Source organism: Zingiber officinale, chromosome 10A (assembly GCF_018446385.1).
Source record: "Zingiber officinale cultivar Zhangliang chromosome 10A, Zo_v1.1, whole genome shotgun sequence".
NCBI classification, from domain to species: Eukaryota; Viridiplantae; Streptophyta; class Magnoliopsida; order Zingiberales; family Zingiberaceae; genus Zingiber; species Zingiber officinale.
This window is the reverse complement of record NC_056004.1, coordinates 1,193,541-1,212,653: the sequence shown is the minus strand read 5'-3', so window position 1 is coordinate 1,212,653 and position 19,113 is coordinate 1,193,541. Positions and strand designations below refer to the sequence as shown.

Genomic DNA, 19,113 nt, shown 5'->3' with positions numbered 1-19,113 from the left:
AGACAAGTGTGTGAGAGCATACCTATGCAAGGGAGAGGACGTCCCTTTTTATATGACAGTATGTACCTTTTGGAGACTGACCCCTGTCAGAGGGTGTCGAGTGTCAGGACTTGTCGAGTGGTGGAGGACATGTGACCTTCTCCTATAGACTAGAGGAAGGTTCTATTTGCAAATGACCCTAACTATTAAAATATTTCCTGACATGCAGTAATTATTCTTTGACAGGTGGTTACGATTCCTTGATCTGTTGGCGCGTAGCGCCTTCTTTCCCGCCCGAATGTGATTGAGGCAGTCCGGGTCGGTCTGCTAAGTGCTGAGGAATAGACTGGATGGACGAAGGGGCGTGATCAGAGTCCCCTTCTCCATGCTATCCCGATTCAGACCCGACCGAGCATGACAAATCTGTTTATACGAGCTCGCTTGAGGAAACCCGACCGGCAAAGCTAGGTCAGACTTTTGCCCTGATCACGCGTCCTATCGCATACCTGGTTTCCTGACCGGTAGATCCCGTCCTGATTTTATATACCGGATGGCTCCGGGCGGTTCTACTCCGTACGTTAATTGTCACATTCTTTTGACTTCTGACTACTACTTTCTCTTAACTTCTGATTGTTACATTTCTTTAACTTCTGACTGTCATATTCTTTTAATTGTTGACTATCAAATCCGATTATTATGCACCGTATCAAACAGTTCGTAGTTAGAAAGTCTATCACTCAATATAAATAATTCTGTAGTTAGAAAGTCTATCACTCAATATAAATGAATTATTTGTTTAAGAAAGTGGTAATATTAAAACAATATTAATTCTTCTTGCTAATCCATTTACTCTTCTTTCTTCTACTATCAATATTGACTCCACTCAGTCTTCCTCTTTGGTGAGTGGTGAGACGTTGATTTTTACAATGACATTCCATCCACATCTTTTCTGAAATGTTATAGTGACTTAAAGCACCTCCAGAATGCCGAAACTACAGCTCTACTTCTCTCCAAGAACACTTGTGGTTTCTCTACAAACAACCCAGTCAGAGGAGCAGTCATGGCCTCAATTTTCACCTCAAAATAATTTATAGGAAGGTAGACCAAGTCTTTACTCGGGCAATCCATAGCCTGGACACGGTTTACTGATTACTTCAACTCTTTCTATATCTTGTTACCTTCTCTTTGAAGAAGCCAAAGCTCATATAATCTCGCAGTAACATGCAATCTTGGTGAATAGTTCTACTGGTATTCATGGGAAATTGCTGGTTTAAGAGCCTCTCCATCAGACGAGTCTCTTCCTCTTTAAAGATAGGTGAGTGTGTTTTCAGTTATAATAATTCTGAATATGTTAATTGATTTTCTTGATTCAAAATCAGTTCTTTCTATCAGAATCTCCACAAGTTCAAAGTCCAAGAGAGGAAAAAGAGAAGGAGATTAGCAAGTTTCCGTCGAACGCAAAGGAGGTCGAGGATCTGAGGAAGGAGGCTGCAGGGAATCCTCTGGAAACTTTCACTTTCAGTGAACTCAAGCTTATTACCGCAGATTTCAAGAACAGTGTGGGAATTGGGGGATTTGGGCGCGTGTACGCAGGGTTCATCACTGAGAACCTCAAGAAGGGTCTTCAACCTCAGAGAGTGGCTGTGAAGGTCCATGATGCTGAAAACAGTTTCCAGGGTCACAGAGAGTGGCTGGTAAATATATAGGAACTCTTCTTAGTTATTTTCAGCTTGATTTCCTGCAATAGTTTGAGTCGTTTCGATAGATGTTAGTCGTCTTTAAGGCTGGTTTTTGATGTGTTTAGGCTGAGGTTATATTCCTTGGGCAACTTTCGCATCCGAATTTGGTGAAATTGATTGGATACTGCTGCGAAGACGAGCACCGAGTACTGGTATATGAGTTCATGGACAAGGGGAATGTGGAATCTCTTCTCTTCTCGAGTAATCTTTTCCTTTTCAGAAATTTCAAACTTCTCTTCATCAATCTTTCAGTAGACATGCTTCTCCACAAATATCAACTTCCTTATCCAATTGATTTATTTTGCTGAATAATTGTTATTTGTTCTTATCCAATTTGACAATTCTGATTGATACCTGTTAAAACAAAAACAAAATACTTCTACACAATCTGTTTTTCTTTTTCATTTCAATCCTCTATCATACTTTTCTTCTATATATTCTTTGTTTTTCTGTTGAAATAGATGGAACAGAAAGTATTTACATGAGCAATAATTTTCTTTCTTTTGATACTGAAAAGAAAGCTCACCAGCTAAGCATCATAGTTGAAATTACTTTTGACCAACAAAAGATAGATAGGAAATTAACAATGTTATCATAGTTCTCAATCATTTGATATCATAGGTTATTTTAATAGTAGAATAATTGGTTTTACTTTTTTCCAACAAAACTTAATGCGATCTTTCATATTGATTTTGCATTTTAAATATGAATCATGTAGATATCTCTGGTTAATTAAAATTAAGTTCCATGTGACAGGAGCGCTTGGCTGCCTTCCTTGGGGTATCAGAATGAAGATTGCATTTGATGCTGCAAAGGGGCTTGCTTTCCTCCATGATGCTGAAAAACCAATAATATACCGCGATTTTAAAACATCAAATATTCTTTTAGACAATGTTAGCCATCTAAAATTCTGTCTTGTCGTTGTTACATCTTCTCAATGGAACATCTTATAGATATTAATGATAAACTTGTTTTTTTCCTCATCATTTCTGCACTTAGGATTACAATGCAAAGCTTTCAGACTTTGGCCTCGCAAAGAATGGTCCAGTAGGGGACATATCTCATGTTTCAACTAGAATAATGGGGACTTGTGGCTATGCAGCACCAGAATATTTGAAGACGGGTACATGAAACTTCAGTTTGAAACTCACTCTCTATTTACAATTGTGTTGGTTCAGTTTACCAAGTGGAACTGGATGTGATGCTTTTGATCAAACTCTTGGTGTTTGTAGGTCATCTGACGTCGATGAGCGATGTTTACAGCTTCGGAGTCGTGCTGCTGGAGTTCCTCACGGGGAAGAGGTCGCTGGACAAGTGTCGGCCGGCGGGCGAGCAGACACTAGTGGATTGGGCAGGGCCATATCTGACCAAGAGACAGAGAGTGTTTGCCATTGTGGATCCCAAGCTAGGGAAAAACTACCCTGAGAAAGCTGCTCAGAGGGTGGCATGGTTGGCCAGCCACTGCCTCAATCACAACCTCAAGGCAAGGCCTCTGATGAGGGATGTTGTGGTCTCCTTGGAGTCTCTTCAGGTAGCTGTTTGATCATCACCGCCAAGTAGTAATCATTTCTTATGCAAGGCTTGCAATTTGATAGAGGAAGGATAGTGATATGTATGTAGATTTTGTCCGAAGAAGAACAATTGCTATTGATTTGGCTGTGGCTGTGGCTCCTCGCACTCTTGTCATCTTCCTCTACAGGGAATTGACAATAACAACTCAATTAGAATTTGATCTAATAAAAAGAAACATTGTGTATAAATATAATAATTAATGTCAAGGGCACTCTTTTATTCAAAAGCAGATCTTTTGTTCTTGCATGGTGCTTGAATATGTATTTTTAGTTTAGTCAAATTTGACGGCAGAATTGGAGCACATCAACCAGATACACAAACGTTACTAATATTCTATACCAAATCTATCAGATGAGGTTCAAATTCACTTATTTATATTATGGAAATTGATCGAGTTTATTCATTAAATAACTTGGAAAGTTTCTGACGAGGGCAATTGCAGTAGGGTAGGAGCCTTCCGGCTGCTTTCGTCGAATTGCTTGGAAAAGGATTCTCGGCGCACAAAGAAACTTCATGGCTCAAAAACCATGTTCTCAGCTTCCTTCTTGATTGACTGGTAGAGCACAGACGAAAGGTAACGTTCGCCGAAGCTGGGGAAGACGACCTGCGCCAAAGAAGATACAGAGAGCTATTAAAGTGAAAGTTCCTTTACTTTCCTTGTAGTGCAGTGTGGGGGAAAACTAATTTTCTACCACTTGTGCATCTTTAAAATGTACAAGACAATGTATCTACTTCCGTTTAGTTCTTTAGTATCTCTTTTCTATTCATTTAGGTAAACATAGTGCTGAGAGTGCTAAGGGAAACTTTCCTTCACCAAAGTGAAAGAGCACATTGTTACAGATTATAAGTGGGAAGAGGATGACTGTTATATAACTCGGAGGACTTCAGCTAGAGATAGTAATCAAGTATGCCGATTTGATATTGATCAGTCAGAGACAGAAATGGCTGGATGAGAATGCAAGATCATTGATGATGAAATGCTAAATTGTAAATACCACATAAGCAAGTGATAATTCTTTTTAATTCAAACATGTATGTTGGACATTGAAGGAAAAAAAATGACATGGGACTTGCCACAATGAGTTTTCCTTTGTTTTCTGGCCTCTGTGCAATCTTAGGCTACGTTTGATTGGGTGTAATGTAATCTAGCTTGTAATGTAATGTAATCTTGATTACATTACTACGTTTGGAAATGTAATGCATGTAATATTTAATTACAAGGATGATTACATTCTTTTGTTTGGTATCTATTATTTTTTATCAGGAATGTAATTTGTATTATTACAAAATGACAAAAATGTCCTATGACCTCTACTGACGGTCGCCGGACTTCTGCCGGAGCTTGCGACAGCTACCGGCCGCCGCCGACCATCGCCGCCGCCGCCGGTCGCCGACCGGTCGGCGGACGGCCGGCGGTCGGCGGTCGGCGGCGGTGGGGGCAGGGGCCGACGGTGGACTAAGGGTATATTCGGTATTTAAATTTTGGTGGGACGGTGACCTCGTAATGTAATCGGATTACATAGCATTTACTTTGTAATCCAGATTACAAAACTTCACTACATTTTGTAATCCAGATTACATTACATTACAAGTTTAAAAGTGAAACAAACAAAATAATCTGCCTTGTAATGTAATCAGAATTACATTACAAGGCAGATTACGCCCTACCAAACGCAGCCTTAATGGCTGCAGCAGCAGCAGCAGCAGCAGCACCAGCACCAGATGATATTCCTACCTGCAACGTATATTGCACTTACATCGGTATAAGAAAAGCACTGATGTGATTTTTATTAAATTAGAATTGGTGACAACTTGAATCAAGAAGGACGTTTAAGAAAAACGTTACCCACCTGCAGACCTTCTTCGAGTGCAAGAAGCTTTGCCATTTCAATGGATTCATCACTTGTGACCTGGTCATCAGCACGTGAAATGTAATACACTGTTGTTCTTTCTCAACGTTACAAAACAATTTGTAGGCTCTAAAAACCAAGAAATGAAAGCCATACGGCTACTGGAAACCTAAAGATCTGTCACCGTGCCTGAAGGTCTGATGAATGTTGATGACATTATTTTAGCACCTTGAACACTTTTCAGTACTGGAACTAACATGGTGCGTTAACAATGACAGTAAACAAATTTCTCAGACTTACTTGAATAACTTCATCGACGAGATCAACATCCAAAACACCAGGGACAAAACCAGCTCCAATCCCCTGGATTTTATGGGGACCTGAAATTATTTTTTAAAAAAAAAAAGAAATCCACATTGGTCAAGCAAGCAAAAAAGCCAATAACGGAAGTAAATATACTTAGAATTACAGATTATTGATTTTTTTTATTGTTTCCCTTGAAATAGAAATGCCTAGCTGCATCAGATTGAAAAATTCAAAATCATCTCCTGCTGCATCAAAGCGGAATGGGTGATTCAAAGAGGCTTCTTATCGATCAAGACATGAAATCCAAGCTTTCTCTATTGGTAAGTTCATTGACATGGCATATAAAGCTACTTATGTTTGGCACATATTATGTGTGACAAAGGATGAGAGGACTAATAAAGGTGAACATTCTTTTGAGTAAGCTATGTTACCAATTTAGAAAACTGAACATAGAATTCAGAACAAAAAGGGAAACACTTGATTAAGTTTTAGCTCACCAGGCTTTCCTCCAGATAACACAGGACTTTCAACTGGCTCCACACCATAAAGCTACAAATAGAAAAGAATAAACAATGAGCAGATATACCATGTAAAAGAGGGGAAAAGGAAACTGCCCAAGGACTGTACAAGATGATAACAGTAGATAGTATTTTTCTGTTGATACTACCTTAATGTTGGGATTTTGTTCCTTGAGATACTTTCCTGTACCAGTAATTGTGCCTCCTGTCCCAATACCAGAAACCAACATATCCACCTTTCCACCAGTTCCTTTCCAGATCTCTGGTCCAGTTGTCTCATAATGAATCTACACACATAAATTATAACTACTTTTGCATGTAAAAAGTTTCAAAAATAACATCGCATGATATATACCTTGGGGTTAGCAGGATTTTCAAACTGCTGAAGAATATAAGAATTAGGTGTCTTTGCAGCAAGGTCTTCAGCCTTTTGAACAGCACCTTTCATTCCCAAAACTGGATCAGTGAGAACCAATTCCGCACCAAAAGCTTTAAGAATGATCCTTCGCTCAATACTCATTGAGGCGGGCATTGTAAGAATGAGCTTGTAACCCTTGGCAGCAGCTATAAAAGCCAGTCCAATACCAGTGTTACCACTAGTTGGCTCAATCAGGACACTCTTCACAGAGAAAAAATTGTCAAATGCTTATTTAATTAAAACATTTGGAGACTTATCAGGATAGTAAGTAATGAACAAAAAAAAACAATTCATTGTTTAAAATAAAACATTTGCAGACTTAACAGGATAGTAAGTAATGGAAAAAAAATCATTGTTTACACAATGATTTACCAACGGAAGTTCTTTTCAGCACTATAATATCCTTTACTATTACAGTATTACTTGGAAACAGAAAGCATCATCTCTGAAGACTTCTTTATTGTTGTGTTTACTCTGATGAAATTGAGTGGAACAGAAAGGGAAACACAATTTTCAATACATTTCATTTCCTTACTAAAATTTTCAAAGGAAAGAAAATCACCACAATATTATGGATCACATTTGGAGCCAAAATCCCTCTTCTTTCCTCTCTATTGAAGAAGAAAGAATAAACTAGGAAATGGAATTCTTTTTCCTTTCTTTTCTTTCCTTTCCTTTCTTCTATTGAGGAATTTAAAGGTTTATATAGATATACTTTTTTTAAAGGACCACTAAAGATGGACTAAACATTGTTTGAATGGATAATTGATGTAAAATGTGAGATGCTAGTGCAGATTACCAATGTGAAGGTAAGCTAATTAGATGAGTTTTTTTCTTCAAAAGAAGAAATATTTATTTCATGGCCAAAATAAGCATTTGCCTTGAATTCTTTTAGACAGAAACAAGCGATTGAAGAACTGATTTACCAGTCCTGGTGTAATAAGACCCTTCTCCTCCGCATCAGCAATCATGCTGTATCCAATCCTGCCAGGAAAAATTATCAACTCATTAATTGAAATCACCAAAAACTCTGAAGTGAAGAAATGTTAATTAAAGGTGGGAAAAAATCACTGATTTTCTATTTACCACGAACATCATAAATCCTTACCTATCCTTGACACTCGAGCAAGGTTCCATCATCTCAAGCTTCGCAGCAATCCGGGCTCCACAGCCATTTACTACCTTATTGAGATACACCAGTGGGGTTTTTCCAATCAACTGAAAATTTAGATGATTAAAAAATAAGCATGACAATTAATAGTTAATGTTTTGCAGTGAGAAAACAAAAAACACTTGGGAGATTAAGAGGAATCAAAAAGAGATGAGAATTTACTTCAGTTACATCCTTTGCTATTTCTGCACTGGATTCTCCAATTTGTAGCTTAGCTGCATAGTTCCGAACAGAAGTTACATATTTCTGTCACAAGATCGGGAGAGAAAAAAAAAATCCTATCTTTATTCCAAAAGGTCCAAGATAAATTGGTCACGTTATGAATTCTCAATCCTCATAATGCAGAAAAAGAAAAACATTATTTTGCATCAAGAGATCTACCACTATCGCCAAAATCCCAATCTAGGTTTTGGATATCTAAACAACAACCCTAGATCGCCATAAAAATACACAAAAACCACAGATTTCGAGTCTAGAACAGACAACGGGCTGAAGAATATACCGAGACCAACTGTAAACTCAGTATCAGCCAACTAAACAGTCAGATTCACAACCGGAAGCAGAAATTCCAAAAGCAACCAAATCATATTGAAAAAAAAATGGAACATTTGTAATCACCGTGATCTAACGAAGAGAAAAGAGGTCCAAGTTCCCTTCTTTCCGAGGAAAATCACAGATTCAAAACTCACCTTTACTGCCGATCGGCCTCCAGTCTCCGCGAAAATGGCTTCTATCAATTGATATATATAATCAATCTTCCATACAATTATATAAGACAAGTCCCACTCCGTGTGGCCCCACACTACCTCAAATAGCGTGTCATTTGATGAGTGGTTTTAAAATGGGTACAAGAAACTTTTACGGATACGATAGATTACACATAGATATTTTATTCAAAAGAAGAACAAATTCATAGTCCATCATCAATGGATTAGATTGCGGTGTTTTTTGTAACTGATCTTCCTGTTTCCACATTTGCAGTGCTCTGCACACGCACTCAACTTCTGCAACAAATTTACAGTGTATTTGAGGGAACAGCCAATTATTTTTCTGGAAAGATAAACAAAAAGACAGTAATTGAAGTCTTCGGCATCTTTGATTCAGTGCGCTGAGATGCATTGGCCGAGTCTGGGACAGCTTTTCCAGCGCGCACTACTTCGATCTGACTCCACCATTGATCTCATCTTTATGTCAATTCCATTAAGAGGAGTTTATTTGACCAGACAAACTGTCCTCGTCCACACATGAGACACTTGATCAGGGCAAAGATTAAGATGATGCTTCGTAGTAGTATTAGTAGTAATCTCGTCTACATGTCGACTAAGCATGGCGTATATGTTAGCAGATATGATCCGACGAGGATCTGACAGAGAGAATAATTCTTTAGCAGATACGCATGTGGAGCTAACAATCTACAGCAGGGAGGAGGCAGTGGCGAATCGAGCGGTGGAGCTATTATCCTCGGCGGCGGAGGTGGCGGCGGCTAGGGCCAGGAGGAGGTCGAAGAAAGCGCTGACAATGTACTTGTGGGCGTGCTTCCGGTTAAGTGTGAGGTAGCAGAGGAGGAGCTCGTGGAGACGGCGGGCGCGGTGGTCGCCGGCGGCGTCGAGGCCGAGCGCAGCCACCATCTCCTCCATCGACCGGCGGAAGTCGCCGTAGGGGTCCGGCGAGTAGGTGGGCACGGCGGCGGCGGAAATGCCCCTGATTCCGAAGGCGGCCGGCGCCGCGGAGGAGTCCACGATGGAGTTGGACCGGCCCGGGGACGCCGGCAGCAGGCGGCGGGAGGCGATGGCGGAGGAGAGGTCACGCTCGGAGAGGCAGCTGCAGACCTCGTCTCCGTCTATGCCGTCGCGGGAAGATGACGAGGAGGGGAAAAAGGAGGCGCCTTTACCAGCGGGGGAGGTGGAGCGGGGTGGAAGCACGGCCGGCGTCATGCCAGGATCGAACAGGCAATTGAAGTGCTTGAAGACGACGGAGGAGGAGGAAGAAGAGGAACAAGAGGCGGCTAGCGCCGGAAGAGGAGGGCAACGGCAACGGGACGAACGGCGATGGCCGGAGAAGCACTGGTACAAGTTTTCCCCAAACATCTCGCTTTCCTTGTAAAGTAACAGAGCAGAGGAGCGAATGGAGCTAGTCTTGTAATTTATAGTCCTAGTTAAAGAATTAATAAAAAAAATATTTATTTTTTTGAATAGAACAAATCTTTTTAGACTAATTAAAAATCGCACTAAATAAGAAAATATTTGTGATACGGTAACTGTAATGCATTCATAGTGCAATCAATGTGGATTTAAATGGATTTTATTGTGCACCAAATTGGGTATTGAATGGCCATGTTAGATTCTCGGCTTAAGATATGGAATGTTGTAGTTTTGGGGTAGACGGTGTGTTAATGACTAATTCATTCATAATTTATTTTTTTCGTATTAATATAAGGATAAATTATTATCTCCTCCGTAGTGAATTAGGGACGAATTGACTAACATTAAGACACGCAAATCGTCTTTTATTCCGCATTACATTCCGGGCTTAGCCGCCTAATCCGATCTGGACTCAAGCGCAGCGCCTCGTAGGCGGAGAGATTCCATTCAAGGCCGATTTTAATGGAGTCGTCGTAGACCGCGCCCAGCGGCACGCGTTGAGAGGATCTACACTCGCGTTAGTATAATTAATTTTATGTAATTGTAGAACGTGGTGTTGCCTGTGGGCAGCTAGTTGATGATTCATTGATTATTAATGCACGCACTTTTTTGGTACGTACGTAGTGGAGTAAGACCGGTGTGTGTTTAATTTGTTGTAATAAAGCGACGCTAACTTAATTTAAGGATAGTAGTAAATGATATATATATATATAATTTGAGTAAATTTTGTTGGTCAAAATCTGGTCAGTTAAAAATTTCTATCTCTCAATTAAAATCCATGCATGGACATGCATATAATTAATGTAGCCATATGAAATTACTAAAATACCCATGCATATGCATGCATATATTTTAGCTGGTCAAATTCTGACCATTTAGTAATACCCATATAATTTATGTTAAGTAAGGGTTATTCAAAAGCTAGCACACAGCTATGTATAAAGGAAAACATCGGAGAAGTCTATAAATAGCAAAGTCAACGGTCTTGATTGAGCTTCGCGGCGGCGAGAACGGAAGCCCCGACGCCGCCGGGATGAGTTCGTAGATCGGGGTTGTTCCTCATCTCCGCCGCCACAACCCTTTCCGCGTCTTCCCTCGTCGCCTCTTTGTCCGTCAGAATCATATTCGCATCCTAATGAATTGATTGATTGATTATACTGATGAATTAGTAGGATAGGATTAGTCGTATGATTACCGCGACGACTTCGCCGAGCTTGGTCTTGTCCTCGTCGCGGTCAACCGAGGCATTAGCCGAAGCTGCGGCGGCGGCGGCGACGCCGCCCGAGATGGCGTTCATGCCCGTGGCTATCGCCTCGGCGGCTTGGATGGCGGCCGCGTCGCTGGCGTCCACCGGCTTGTCGCCGGCCGTCGCTGCGGTCGCCTCCAGTGCCTCTCCTATTGTGACCTTCTTGGAAGAGGTGGATATCCCATCGACTGCCCTGCGTTGACCAATACCAGATCGCCTCGGTTGTCCCTGGCTCATATTAATTACTAATCGAGTGATTTAAGGGGCACGACGAAGAAAGAGGAGACAATTAGTGTGTTGGGGTGCATCGCGTGTTTGTGGATTTATAAAATGGCAGAGCTTAGACATGCATTAGGAGATGGCACGTTGCGAGAGAGATGGAAGACGTGGCGAAGACTTGCGTGTAATATTGACTCGTCGCATATGCATGCGGCTGGTTGGGCGACGTGGCGTTGGGTGTAGAGTTGGCGGTGCCGATCGAGCCATCCGGAAATTAAATTTCGTCATTCTGCCCTGAATTTTTTTTACACAATAGAAATAAAAAATCCAAGGCACGGAATTAATCACAATCTGTAAACAAATAGATGCAATTATCTTACATCAAAAAATGAATTCTCATTTGTGAAATTGTGGACTTAATCCATCGACAATCAAGTCATACAACTATTTCTCGCTGATCTATCTCTCTCTTCTGCGCTTGCTGGCAGCACGGTAGTGGCCGTGATCCCTCCCGCTCCGCTCGCGAGACTCGCGCTCACGGGAGCGGCTCGATGGCCTGGTTGACCCCTGCTCAACGTCCGCCGTCGCCTCCCTCCTCGCTGAGGACGACGACGACAAGGGCCTCCGCTTAAAGTGGTAGTCCTCCTCGGTAGACACGTGGTCGTGCCCGCTGCTCCCCCTCCTCGCGCTCGCCGATGAGGTTCTCCTGGCGCGCTTGGCCTCGTCGCGGTGCCCATCGGAGCCTGACTTGTGAATCGCCGGAACCTCCTTCAGCCCATTCCTCGGCGCGGCATCGGACGAGGTGGAAGCCTTCCTCTTCTTGCCCTCGCCGGGCTCGGGGAAGCTGATGCGGGAGAAGACGCTAGCCGCCTTCTGTTTCCAGTCCGCCTCGGCGGCCGCAGCAGCGGTCACTGCTTTGGAAGGCTGCTCGTGGTCGGCGACTTTCCTCTTGCAAGGGCGAGGACGACGAGGAGGCGAGTGCCGGGTGGGTTCGCGTTCGCGGACCAATCCATGCCGATCCATGCTTGATGACTTCTCAGACCGATCACGGTCAGCCCGATCAGGGACGGGCGTTGACCTCTGCAAAATCAAAATTATATGAGTGAAACAACGAAGAAACAAAATTACAATTTTGACCACTTCTGCACCACTAAAGTTAAGTGGGAACCACGGGGCGGGTCGACAAGCCTACATGTGAAACTCCGGAAGCGGAACCACTGAAGTTTCGGATATATTTTGGGATCGATCGCGGCACTTTAGACTCGAACACTAAAGGCCTTAACGCTACTTATCACTCTTTAACCAATCATGATCATCAATTAATGATTTACTTTCCAATGAATCTGTTGTTTGATCGTTAAAATGCTTAATTGTTGAACAAATTGAAGAACGAGTAGAATCAACGGTTATATACTCTAGAAAAAAAAACACTGAAATGACTACTATTTTCCACACTCAAAATGATGGATCATTTCAGGAGGAGACACTGCCCATTTTAGATCCACGATGTTACAACTTGGATGGTGCTTAAGTGGCTGCGTCGGTCGTCATTCGCAGAGATGCATACAGTGGGATAAATGAAGACAGGATAAGCACGCCGATCTCAACAAACGGCTAACTTAAAGAAGATCGGTCCACTGTAAGCATGGTCTTTTATCATGCTCGGCTGTTGCCATCTTGCTTACGTTCAATGCGGGTAAAGTAGCAGAACCAACAATACAAAATTGAGTAAGAACAATGATCGACAAAAAGAAACATACATGCTTTGGTTTCATTGAAGAAGCATCATTAATGCAGCTAGACTCCCTTCTTGGCTCCCTGCCTCTGGAATGCTCCCTCTCCCTGCGACCAGCCAGAGGATCATTTAAGTGACGAAGGTAGCAAAACTGGAAGGAAAAAGTTGTTCGCAGCGTGTATTCAAGAAGCAAGTTTAATGTAACCAAAGAGATTCATGTTCTGTTAAATGAAGCACTGCACAAAATCACAGCTATAGCTTCAACAGAAAAGGAACACAGTAAAAGGGTTATTTTCCAGCCCCTCCGACTTGATAGACCTATGTGACTCGCTTAATCCACCCAGCTCAACTGCACTGATTTGTCCGCTAGCTAGCTCAATACAATCAGCTTAACCATCCAACCACTCAGACAGGGTAGGAAGAGCCTGACTAATCCACATGCTTCCTCCAAAAATTTTGCCTAGTTCAATTGATTCACCAATCAGTTGATTGGGTGGACTAACTCATCCAACCTACCAAGCTTGAATGGCCTTTTTGTTTTGTTCGAACTGCCTCGACCAGTCTGTTAAATCATCGACACACTTGACTTGCCTAACTTGACCAACACACTTGACTTGCCTAACTTGACCAACCTGACCACCCTACTCATTATTCATTAGTCATTAGTCATTTGGCAGCAGATAAAGACTCTGACTCATTTGGCTCACATAACTAGAATGGCCTCACCAAGCAATATGATCCCTTAGGCTTTTCCAAATGAGCCAATGAATTATTTGAAGAATACAACAGATAAGGAATTATTACTACTGAAATAAAGTAAGTAATAACTATTCCTTCAAAATAAAGGATAAAAAAATCCATGAAAATTGTGTTTTTTTTTTCAACAGATATAGGAATATCAAAATCCATTCAGAATAGAATATTTTTCCTATTAACTAAATGCACTATCATATAATTTAAATGACAAATGGGTCTATCCCAACGTTCCTACCCAATCCAAACCATAGGAGTATAGTTTGGGATACTTTGTGAGTTAAATTAGGATGGATAGTAGGCAGATATTAGAAACGTGATTGAGGCAATTAAAAGCATAGAGGAATAATACAATGAATTTAACCAATTCCGTGAATTAATAACTTTCTAATCACCACAAGAAGAAAGATAGTAAAAATTGATCACACACCTTACATTGAGTCGGTCCATCCCTCGCTGGTGCCTTATATCAGCCTTCCGGGATTCAATCTCTTTTCTGTTCATGCCTGGAGGCCTCTGACCCATGCCCATGCCTAACTCAGATAGATCCCTACAGAACGTATCAACCAAGCATCAACAATAGGCTGGCAAACACTAAATTTAAACCAGTATACCAATTCCACCACCTTATTAAATCAATTAATGGAACACACAACAGGATAAGAATTAAATAATAAACCATGCAGAAAATGAAATAGAATTTTAAACAGATGCACCCTTCATATCTAGTTGTAGCATTCCAAGCATTCTAGATCTAAAACAGAAGAATACTAGCAACCATTAAATCAACCATCAACTTTCAATAGCACACCTTGGAGCCGCTGGCATCATATAAGATTGCGCTGAAAAGGGATCTTGTGGAAACATTCCTCCACCGAACGGAACATCAAAGGGGCCAGGTGGATAACCCATAAATGGCATTGCACCAAAAGGTGTCACATAGGAGGCATCAACTACTAATGACATTCCACTGCCCCAGTAAGGGTTATAGCCTGAAGCTACTAAAGGCATGCCAAAACTTTCAGCCCCAAGGTCTTGGTAGCCTCTCCATTGCATATCAGCAACTGCAGTTGAGTGAAAGAATGGACTTAAGAAAATATTTAGGTTGTTTTGCAACCTGAACTGCAGTACATTTCAAGTTGTCACACTTGAAGTAAAAGCAATATGAAATTGAATCTAATTCAAGTGAACGAACCTGTGGCAGGAACTTGAGCTTTCTTATTTTTCTTCTTTGCTGCAAAAATCACGTGTTAGAAAATACAGCAGGGAACAAATCAAAAGGTAATTCTGCAATTCAACTTAAGTATAAACAAAAGGCCCAAAATTACAATTGGATAGCAAGGGATAAGAGCCATTTAGCCAATCCGAATAGTTCGGACCAAACAAGTTGATGATGATGATAAACAGAGCACTTAGGTGACTATAGACTAGAACAACATTGAATCTAAAAGAACAAATATAGCACGATTAGCCATCAGAAAAATATTTTTTTACCTTGTTCTCCAACAGGCTGCATTTCATGGAGATCCTCAGTCACTATTGGAGCACTTTCTGGTGACCTTTGCCCCTTGCTAAGAGATTCTGGCGTTGCCTCAGATACATTTGGAGTTATAGCAGCCTTCTTGTCTAAAGAAATTAATTCGTTATTTGCTGTTTTAATTTCACTAGCAACTTCCGCATCCTTCATGTGGGAAGATTGATCCATGGTAGGGTGATTAGCTTCATCTTTTGAAGCAGCAGAAAGGGAAGGAGATGGAACTTTTGGCAGTGCTGGATGAGCTGATTCCATATCTGCAAATGCTATTCTTATGTCATTCTGCTTGATACTACAAGATCAGTGTGAATAATCCAACAATTGAACATGTTTATACTACATACCTTGGACATGGACCAGGCTTCCAGCATTTTCTGTGCTACTGGTTGCTGATTCCAATATCCGGTTAATTGTTTCTCTGAGTGTTTTATTTGGAAGTAGGTCATCTGCCAATATATTAGTAGCTCCACAGATGCACATCAACTTTGACATAATATAATCTCTGATGCCTGATTACAGACCAAATAAACTCGACTTAATGAAATACTGACAGGCTAAAATATCTCGACTAAAATTTATTATACAAGAAAATATACATGCAATGAGACTTACATTTATCACAGAAACTCCTGAAACAGCATTTGCTAGTTAGCACTGCATCTTTCATTACCTCTTTACATAATTGGCACCGCAATTCAGGAGGAAGATCACCAACAGGACGAGTAGTCGGTAAACCCTCAATCTCTTTCTCAAATGCAGCTCTAGATAACAATAAAAAAATGAAACAAAAATCATGAGTTCTGAAGTATATTCTGTTAGACCACAGATATTAATAAAGAAATTCCTTACTCATTTGGCTTTAGAACAGCAACTGCACCACTTGGCAAAGAATAGGATCCATCAGGAGTAGCCATTAACATTGATTTTGGAATCCCTGTTGGAGGTTTCACCCTCTTGATATCGTAGTTAGGGTCTCCATTTGTGGGGCAATGCTGAATAAAATGGCCTACAGATAAGTACCATTGGCTTAATTTCAACACGTGCTTTAAGTGTAAAAAAAACTAGATACCAGGAGATCATATTGTACCTGGCACTTTACATCTATGACAGACATACCCAGCTGGAGGTGTCTTCCGTTCAAGCATACCACGTCCTTCATTTTTCAAAGAAATAAATCTTCAGCAGACATCTTAATCAACTGTTTAAACCAATAATCTAGCATACATGAAAAATTGAAATGCTTCTCTGTTACAAACCAACGAGTACACCAGGAAGAGACTCATGATAGAGTTTTGTCATTGGATTTTCCTATCTTAATTTGATGCAATTCGTAATCATGAACCTCTCAAGATTAAAGGAAATGATAGGCAAAACTTACCAAAACTGCAACCACCCATTCCCCTGCCACCAAAGCCTCTTCCATGACCTCTTCCAGAACCATATGACTCTTGAGTTGAACTAAAGAAAAGCAATCAAGTAAATTAGAATGGGAAGTTCTGAATACTAATTATGAGCAAATAAAGGATGTAAGTGTGATTTACTATTTTATATTTGAAGTTTTATCTATTGTAAAAAAGAAATATTTTAAGAAAATTGTATGAATACAACTCACTGATTCCAGTCAAGGGCAGGCGTATCAATTAAAGCTTTAATCTTGCTTTCCTCATCAACATTGTTTGCAGTAGGAACTTCGACGACAGGAATACTGATTTGTGAGTGGTTTTGTTCTGGAATAGCATACAGATCATTTCCAAACTCATCCCATTCATATTCTTCATGCTGCAAAATTCCACTATTGTGTTATACTCTTCTTACTACCTTGAGGCTAAACATAGTTCAATCGAGTTCTCCCCGACCATCACAAGTAAGCCATATGAAACAAAAGCTAAAAGTCTATTTCGCTAAAGTTAAAAATACTACAGTGACCTATTTCGTCTATCAGGAAAAATATAAAACTCACATATCTGTTAGTAGCCGAATCCCCAGCCAACATGCTGCTGGATGGTGGAAGCTCTTCTATCTTATCCTCTACAACGTTAGGCCTGCAGATTAATATATTATATTCTTAGCATCTCAAAGTATACATGAAAAGATCCTTATGGATTAAATGCTCGTAGTGAATCTAAATGTAGAAACTTCTGAGTTTCTACTGTAATCACTAGTGTCCAACTAGAACAAGAGAGACACTGCAGTGTAAATGGTTCACCTGCCAGTCAATTTTTGAAACTGATAGTCACAACATTCTTATCGTAAAATCTTCAATGTCGATTAGCACAATTAAGTAAAAACTAAGAGCATGCACTTAAAGAATTAAGGTCCAAGGAAGTACTTGTCTCTTTGAGTAACAATAGGCTTCCGAGGTCGTCCTGGAACTCGACGAACCAAAACGGATGTGCTTTTGGGTATCATCGCTCCTTCGTCTACATATTCTGAAACCGAAAAAGGGAGGAACCAAAAGTCCATAAACCCAAAGAAATGATTTCAACTTCCACACACTGAAAAAAAAAATTCCAACAAAAACATATCCCCTAAACTGAATAAGACTAGCTGAGAACAGTCACTCCCACATCGCCTATATGATAATGTTTCGTAAACCAAAAAATTGGTCTCTCGTAATCTATTAACTGCTACTTACAGAAACGAAATGCTCAAACTAGATTCAACAGTATTACTTTAGGAAAAGAACCAACCTTCATCAGTCTGTGCATTAGAGATCATGAGGTCGAAATCAGTGCCCTTTCCAAATAGCTTCGTTTCAAAAATTCTTTCTTTCAAATTGGCAACAGATATAAATTGGCCCTCGATGGGAATTGAGTCATAATCTTTCGCACTTTTAAACTTATAATACACAGCCATTACTTTTTTTTTTCTCTATTTTTCTCTCTGGTCCAATATCAAGAAAAATCAACCACAAAATAACAAAACTCTTGCAGTAAAAATGAGCCGCAAACTGATTTAGGCCAGATTTAAGTAGGCCTGAGTTTAAACTAGAACAACATAAATCATAGATTTGTATACAGTATATTTATCTCCTTTCTAATGACTCCCTTAGGGAGGGCAGGAGGGGTCTGTCTTGGATGAATATCTCGAACGCCGAGTGAAAATAGTACAAAAGACCGCCTTCTTGTACGGGCTGAACGGTGGACGCAGCAGAGTCAGCTATCCGCAGAAGATGACAAAAGAGCCCTAGATCGCCGCTTGGAAGACGGAATCTCCACTTGACGCTGCACGGAAAAAAGCTTCTCCAAGCTAAAGCCCCTTCACTCGAGTGGATGGCACCGGCAAACCAAAATATGGCTGCAGGAGGAGGTAGCGTGGTACCGGAAACAAACCCCTACGAATCGGAAGCAGATCGCAACGTACGAGGGGGACCTTCCGGGTCTCAGTTCCCCCAAATCGATCGGAGACGAAACCCTAGATCGATCCTTCGAGAGGCGAATCCGACGAAATTGAAGGCGGCGCGCAGGCCCGTCGTTCGGAATCCGATCGAGACGGAAGAACTAGGGAGTTGAGAAGGGCACGGGGGAGTTGTAGGGTTCCGGAGAACTGGATCGCAACCCGTCCTGCAATTTGAGGGGCAGCGACGGAGAAAAGGGGAAAAAACAGAGAGGAAGGGGAGGAGAAAGGCGTGAACGGGCAGAAGAGCGAAGTGAGGAGAAGGCTTACGGATTCGAGGTGCTTTATATAAGAATTGGCGGTGGCTAAACGCGCACCGTCAAAGTCGTACCCGAACGCGGATACAAAAGGTCGGATGGAATCGTAAAGAAGCAATGGACCCACCAAAACGATGCCACGTCTGCGCTGCGTCAGTGGGCGGGAAAGGAATCGTGGGTATGTTTTGGGTAGATTTGACCGGGTCAACTGGTTGAGTCCCGCAGAAAGTCGGAACTAATCACAGCATCTTTAAAATAAACAAAAATAAATAAATAACT

At 41.1% G+C, this 19,113-nt stretch overlaps 5 protein-coding genes across 7 annotated transcripts; 1 reads left to right on the top strand and 4 right to left on the bottom strand.

The window, feature by feature from the left end:
- Nucleotides 1-943: 943 nt before the first annotated feature.
- On the top strand, nucleotides 944-3,377 carry LOC122027136 (probable serine/threonine-protein kinase PBL16). The gene is made up of 6 exons (XM_042586009.1): nucleotides 944-1,294; nucleotides 1,372-1,673; nucleotides 1,784-1,919; nucleotides 2,475-2,611; nucleotides 2,718-2,841; nucleotides 2,951-3,377. Exons 1-6 carry the CDS (start codon nucleotides 1,234-1,236, stop codon nucleotides 3,259-3,261), a joined length of 1,071 nt encoding a protein of 356 aa, XP_042441943.1. The 5' UTR covers nucleotides 944-1,233; the 3' UTR covers nucleotides 3,262-3,377.
- Nucleotides 3,378-3,642: 265 nt separating this feature from the next.
- On the bottom strand, nucleotides 3,643-7,793 carry LOC122027138 (cysteine synthase-like). 2 transcript variants are annotated; one of them, XM_042586012.1, is made up of 11 exons: nucleotides 7,716-7,793; nucleotides 7,491-7,600; nucleotides 7,309-7,366; nucleotides 6,320-6,583; nucleotides 6,114-6,251; nucleotides 5,944-5,995; nucleotides 5,441-5,520; nucleotides 5,141-5,200; nucleotides 4,990-5,025; nucleotides 4,365-4,409; nucleotides 3,643-3,894 (listed from the first exon to the last, which is right to left on the bottom strand). In XM_042586012.1, the coding sequence occupies exons 2-11, from the start codon at nucleotides 7,520-7,522 to the stop codon at nucleotides 3,802-3,804; spliced, it is 858 nt and encodes a 285-aa protein (XP_042441946.1). In that variant the 5' UTR covers nucleotides 7,523-7,600; nucleotides 7,716-7,793; the 3' UTR covers nucleotides 3,643-3,801. The 2 variants fall into 2 exon arrangements, with proteins under 2 accessions (XP_042441946.1, XP_042441945.1); XM_042586011.1 differs by lacking the exon at nucleotides 4,365-4,409 and having other exon boundaries at nucleotides 4,959-5,025; nucleotides 7,716-7,791.
- Nucleotides 7,716-9,697, bottom strand: LOC122027137 (transcription repressor OFP12-like). Its single transcript, XM_042586010.1, has 2 exons — nucleotides 8,243-9,697; nucleotides 7,716-7,768 (listed from the first exon to the last, which is right to left on the bottom strand). Exon 1 carries the CDS (start codon nucleotides 9,638-9,640, stop codon nucleotides 8,966-8,968), a length of 675 nt encoding a protein of 224 aa, XP_042441944.1. The 5' UTR covers nucleotides 9,641-9,697; the 3' UTR covers nucleotides 7,716-7,768; nucleotides 8,243-8,965.
- An 848-nt stretch (nucleotides 9,698-10,545) lies between these two features.
- Nucleotides 10,546-11,230, bottom strand: LOC122028108 (late embryogenesis abundant protein 31-like). Its single transcript, XM_042587125.1, has 2 exons — nucleotides 10,890-11,230; nucleotides 10,546-10,826 (listed from the first exon to the last, which is right to left on the bottom strand). Exons 1-2 carry the CDS (start codon nucleotides 11,175-11,177, stop codon nucleotides 10,671-10,673), a joined length of 444 nt encoding a protein of 147 aa, XP_042443059.1. The 5' UTR covers nucleotides 11,178-11,230; the 3' UTR covers nucleotides 10,546-10,670.
- A 280-nt stretch (nucleotides 11,231-11,510) lies between these two features.
- On the bottom strand, nucleotides 11,511-18,835 carry LOC122026989 (E3 ubiquitin ligase PQT3-like). 2 transcript variants are annotated; one of them, XM_042585764.1, is made up of 15 exons: nucleotides 17,872-18,835; nucleotides 17,511-17,610; nucleotides 17,142-17,223; nucleotides 16,794-16,960; nucleotides 16,560-16,639; nucleotides 16,269-16,334; nucleotides 16,031-16,187; nucleotides 15,794-15,942; nucleotides 15,526-15,690; nucleotides 15,142-15,447; nucleotides 14,843-14,881; nucleotides 14,459-14,711; nucleotides 14,078-14,197; nucleotides 12,920-13,001; nucleotides 11,511-12,239 (listed from the first exon to the last, which is right to left on the bottom strand). In XM_042585764.1, exons 1-15 carry the CDS (start codon nucleotides 18,035-18,037, stop codon nucleotides 11,619-11,621), a joined length of 2,553 nt encoding a protein of 850 aa, XP_042441698.1. In that variant the 5' UTR covers nucleotides 18,038-18,835; the 3' UTR covers nucleotides 11,511-11,618. The 2 variants fall into 2 exon arrangements, with proteins under 2 accessions (XP_042441698.1, XP_042441699.1); XM_042585765.1 differs by having other exon boundaries at nucleotides 11,513-12,239; nucleotides 15,142-15,438.
- Between the last annotated feature and the right edge of the window lie 278 nt (nucleotides 18,836-19,113).

Excerpts from the sequence above, each read along its gene's own strand:
- LOC122026989 (XM_042585764.1), bottom strand. The coding sequence starts at position 18,037 with ATGGCTGTGTATTATAAGTTTAAAAGTGCGAAAGATTATGACTCAATT. Across the intron at positions 17,224-17,510 it reads ATTGTTACTCAAAGAGACAA|GCCTAACGTTGTAGAGGATA; the intron begins GTACTTCCTTGG and ends ATTAATCTGCAG. Across the intron at positions 16,640-16,793 it reads CCTGCCCTTGACTGGAATCA|TTCAACTCAAGAGTCATATG; the intron begins GTGAGTTGTATT and ends GCTTTTCTTTAG.
- LOC122027136 (XM_042586009.1), top strand. The coding sequence starts at position 1,234 with ATGGGAAATTGCTGGTTTAAGAGCCTCTCCATCAGACGAGTCTCTTCC. Across the intron at positions 1,920-2,474 it reads GGAATCTCTTCTCTTCTCGA|GAGCGCTTGGCTGCCTTCCT; the intron begins GTAATCTTTTCC and ends TCCATGTGACAG. Across the intron at positions 2,612-2,717 it reads CAAATATTCTTTTAGACAAT|GATTACAATGCAAAGCTTTC; the intron begins GTTAGCCATCTA and ends TTCTGCACTTAG.
- LOC122027138 (XM_042586012.1), bottom strand. The coding sequence starts at position 7,522 with ATGATGGAACCTTGCTCGAGTGTCAAGGATAG. Across the intron at positions 7,367-7,490 it reads TGCTCGAGTGTCAAGGATAG|GATTGGATACAGCATGATTG; the intron begins GTAAGGATTTAT and ends TTTTCCTGGCAG. Across the intron at positions 6,252-6,319 it reads AAAATCCTGCTAACCCCAAG|ATTCATTATGAGACAACTGG; the intron begins GTATATATCATG and ends TTATGTGTGTAG.
- LOC122027137 (XM_042586010.1), bottom strand. The coding sequence starts at position 9,640 with ATGTTTGGGGAAAACTTGTACCAGTGCTTCTCCGGCCATCGCCGTTCG.
- LOC122028108 (XM_042587125.1), bottom strand. The coding sequence starts at position 11,177 with ATGAGCCAGGGACAACCGAGGCGATCTGGTATTGGTCAACGCAGGGCA. Across the intron at positions 10,827-10,889 it reads AGCTCGGCGAAGTCGTCGCG|GATGCGAATATGATTCTGAC; the intron begins GTAATCATACGA and ends TCAATTCATTAG.